Raw genomic sequence first — 1,574 nt, forward strand, 5'->3', positions numbered from 1 at the left:
CCACGTCATGTTGTAAAAGTTTTTTTGTAAAATTTGTTTGCAAGCATAGCATTTTTCATTTTAATAACCAAAATAAACATCACAATTTCTCTAAAACTCCCTTAGAATAAGAAGTCTGAATTCAAGTTAAAAAGATGAGTTTAAACTTATACAGTAATATTATGATAAATTAAACCAAATTCCATCCTATATAGGCAAGTTATGGTTAAAATCCCACATAGACAAGTTGGAATTTGTCCATTTTTATATGCTTGACAAATATGGCTGGTTCAAAAAGGAGTTACGTCCTTTAATTCAACCCCAATACTTTCTTACTGTGTTACACACACACACACACGCAAAGAGAGAGATATGATCAGCAAACGTCAACATTATTTTATACTCCAACTCCCCTAAGGGAGCGTTACATACGCAACCTTTTATTTTAAAATTGTAATGATGGAATGAGGAAAACGGGAAAAGGGTTCATAATAGTTTTATAAGTTTCTCTAATTATCCCATCAGAACTTCTTCTGAAGATCTTTAATAATATTCTTGTCAAGTTGGAAAGCTTTGGCGAGAACATCAGAGTTGATGGGAAGATTAGATCCGAAAACAGCATTTGCTATCGTGATGACTCCTGCATTTTGGCTGCTCAAACCAGCAAAGGCTACGGCATTAGTCTTTCCCGCATTGAACTGAAAGTGAATGAGACCAATTGGGAACACAAATACATCTCCCTTCTTTAGAACTTTGGTGAAAAGACGATTCTCTGGGTTGGATGTGACAAAACCAACTAGCAGAGTACCTTCTACGACTACCAGAATCTCAGTCGCACGAGGGTGAGTGTGAGGAGGATTTTGTCCATATGGTGCATAGTCAATGCGAACCAAAGATATGCCTAGAGTGTTGAGGCCTGGGATTTGGTCCACATTCACAGTAGTGACATTTGACCCAACTCGATTGTCTGTATTTCCAGGAATTTGGAGCCCAGAGAAGTAGAAATCATCGGCCTTGGTATCCTTCAAATCCTTGCAGAATTTCCCATTCACAAACACTGCAGGAAACAATGGATTGCAATAGTAAGAAACCAATAAAGATATATAATAATGCTTGTAAGCAGAAAGTAATGACCATAATTATAAATACCAGCAGATTTGGGGTCATCAATTGCAACACAAATGTCTTGAAGAGGGCTGGGATCGAAGGCAGAGACAAAGGAGGATGCAAGTGACAAGAGAGCAACAATTGCAAGGAAATGGACTCCTTTCATCATATCTAAATAAGCTTTGTGTGTAACTTGGTGATGGGTGATAAAATATTGAATGGGAAACATGTGTATTTATAGATAACTGCTATGGAAATGGTCATTGGTTCTGCTACACAAAGTCTTGAGTGGTTATGGATATTTAAGATTACAAGTACCAAGTTCTTCAACAACTAACGCAGAATTTGAGCCTCCGTGGGTTTCTTCTTCTGATGCTTTCTCTTTGTTCTTATTTGATTACTTCTTCTCATGCCACTTCAACGCCATAACATATTTAAAGGTTGTTTGGTCAATAAACAACGGAAGCACTCAATTCTAGATTGCTTAA

At 37.1% G+C, this 1,574-nt stretch overlaps 1 protein-coding gene across 1 annotated transcript; it reads right to left on the reverse strand.

Annotated features, from left to right (window-relative positions):
* Positions 1-379: 379 nt before the first annotated feature.
* Positions 380-1,271, reverse strand: LOC132171365 (germin-like protein subfamily 1 member 13). The gene is made up of 2 exons (XM_059582663.1): positions 1,129-1,271; positions 380-1,036 (listed from the first exon to the last, which is right to left on the reverse strand). Exons 1-2 carry the CDS (start codon positions 1,253-1,255, stop codon positions 501-503), a joined length of 663 nt encoding a protein of 220 aa, XP_059438646.1. The 5' UTR covers positions 1,256-1,271; the 3' UTR covers positions 380-500.
* Positions 1,272-1,574: the final 303 nt, after the last annotated feature.

Source organism: Corylus avellana, chromosome ca2 (genome assembly GCF_901000735.1).
Source record: "Corylus avellana chromosome ca2, CavTom2PMs-1.0".
Classification (NCBI taxonomy): domain Eukaryota; kingdom Viridiplantae; phylum Streptophyta; class Magnoliopsida; order Fagales; family Betulaceae; genus Corylus; species Corylus avellana.

Bases quoted from the DNA above. Each gene is read 5' to 3' on its own strand.
- LOC132171365 (XM_059582663.1), bottom strand. From the start codon at position 1,255: ATGATGAAAGGAGTCCATTTCCTTGCAATTGTTGCTCTCTTGTCACTT. The intron at 1,037-1,128 runs GTATTTATAATT...TGTTTCCTGCAG, and splicing joins TGATGACCCCAAATCTGCTG to TGTTTGTGAATGGGAAATTC.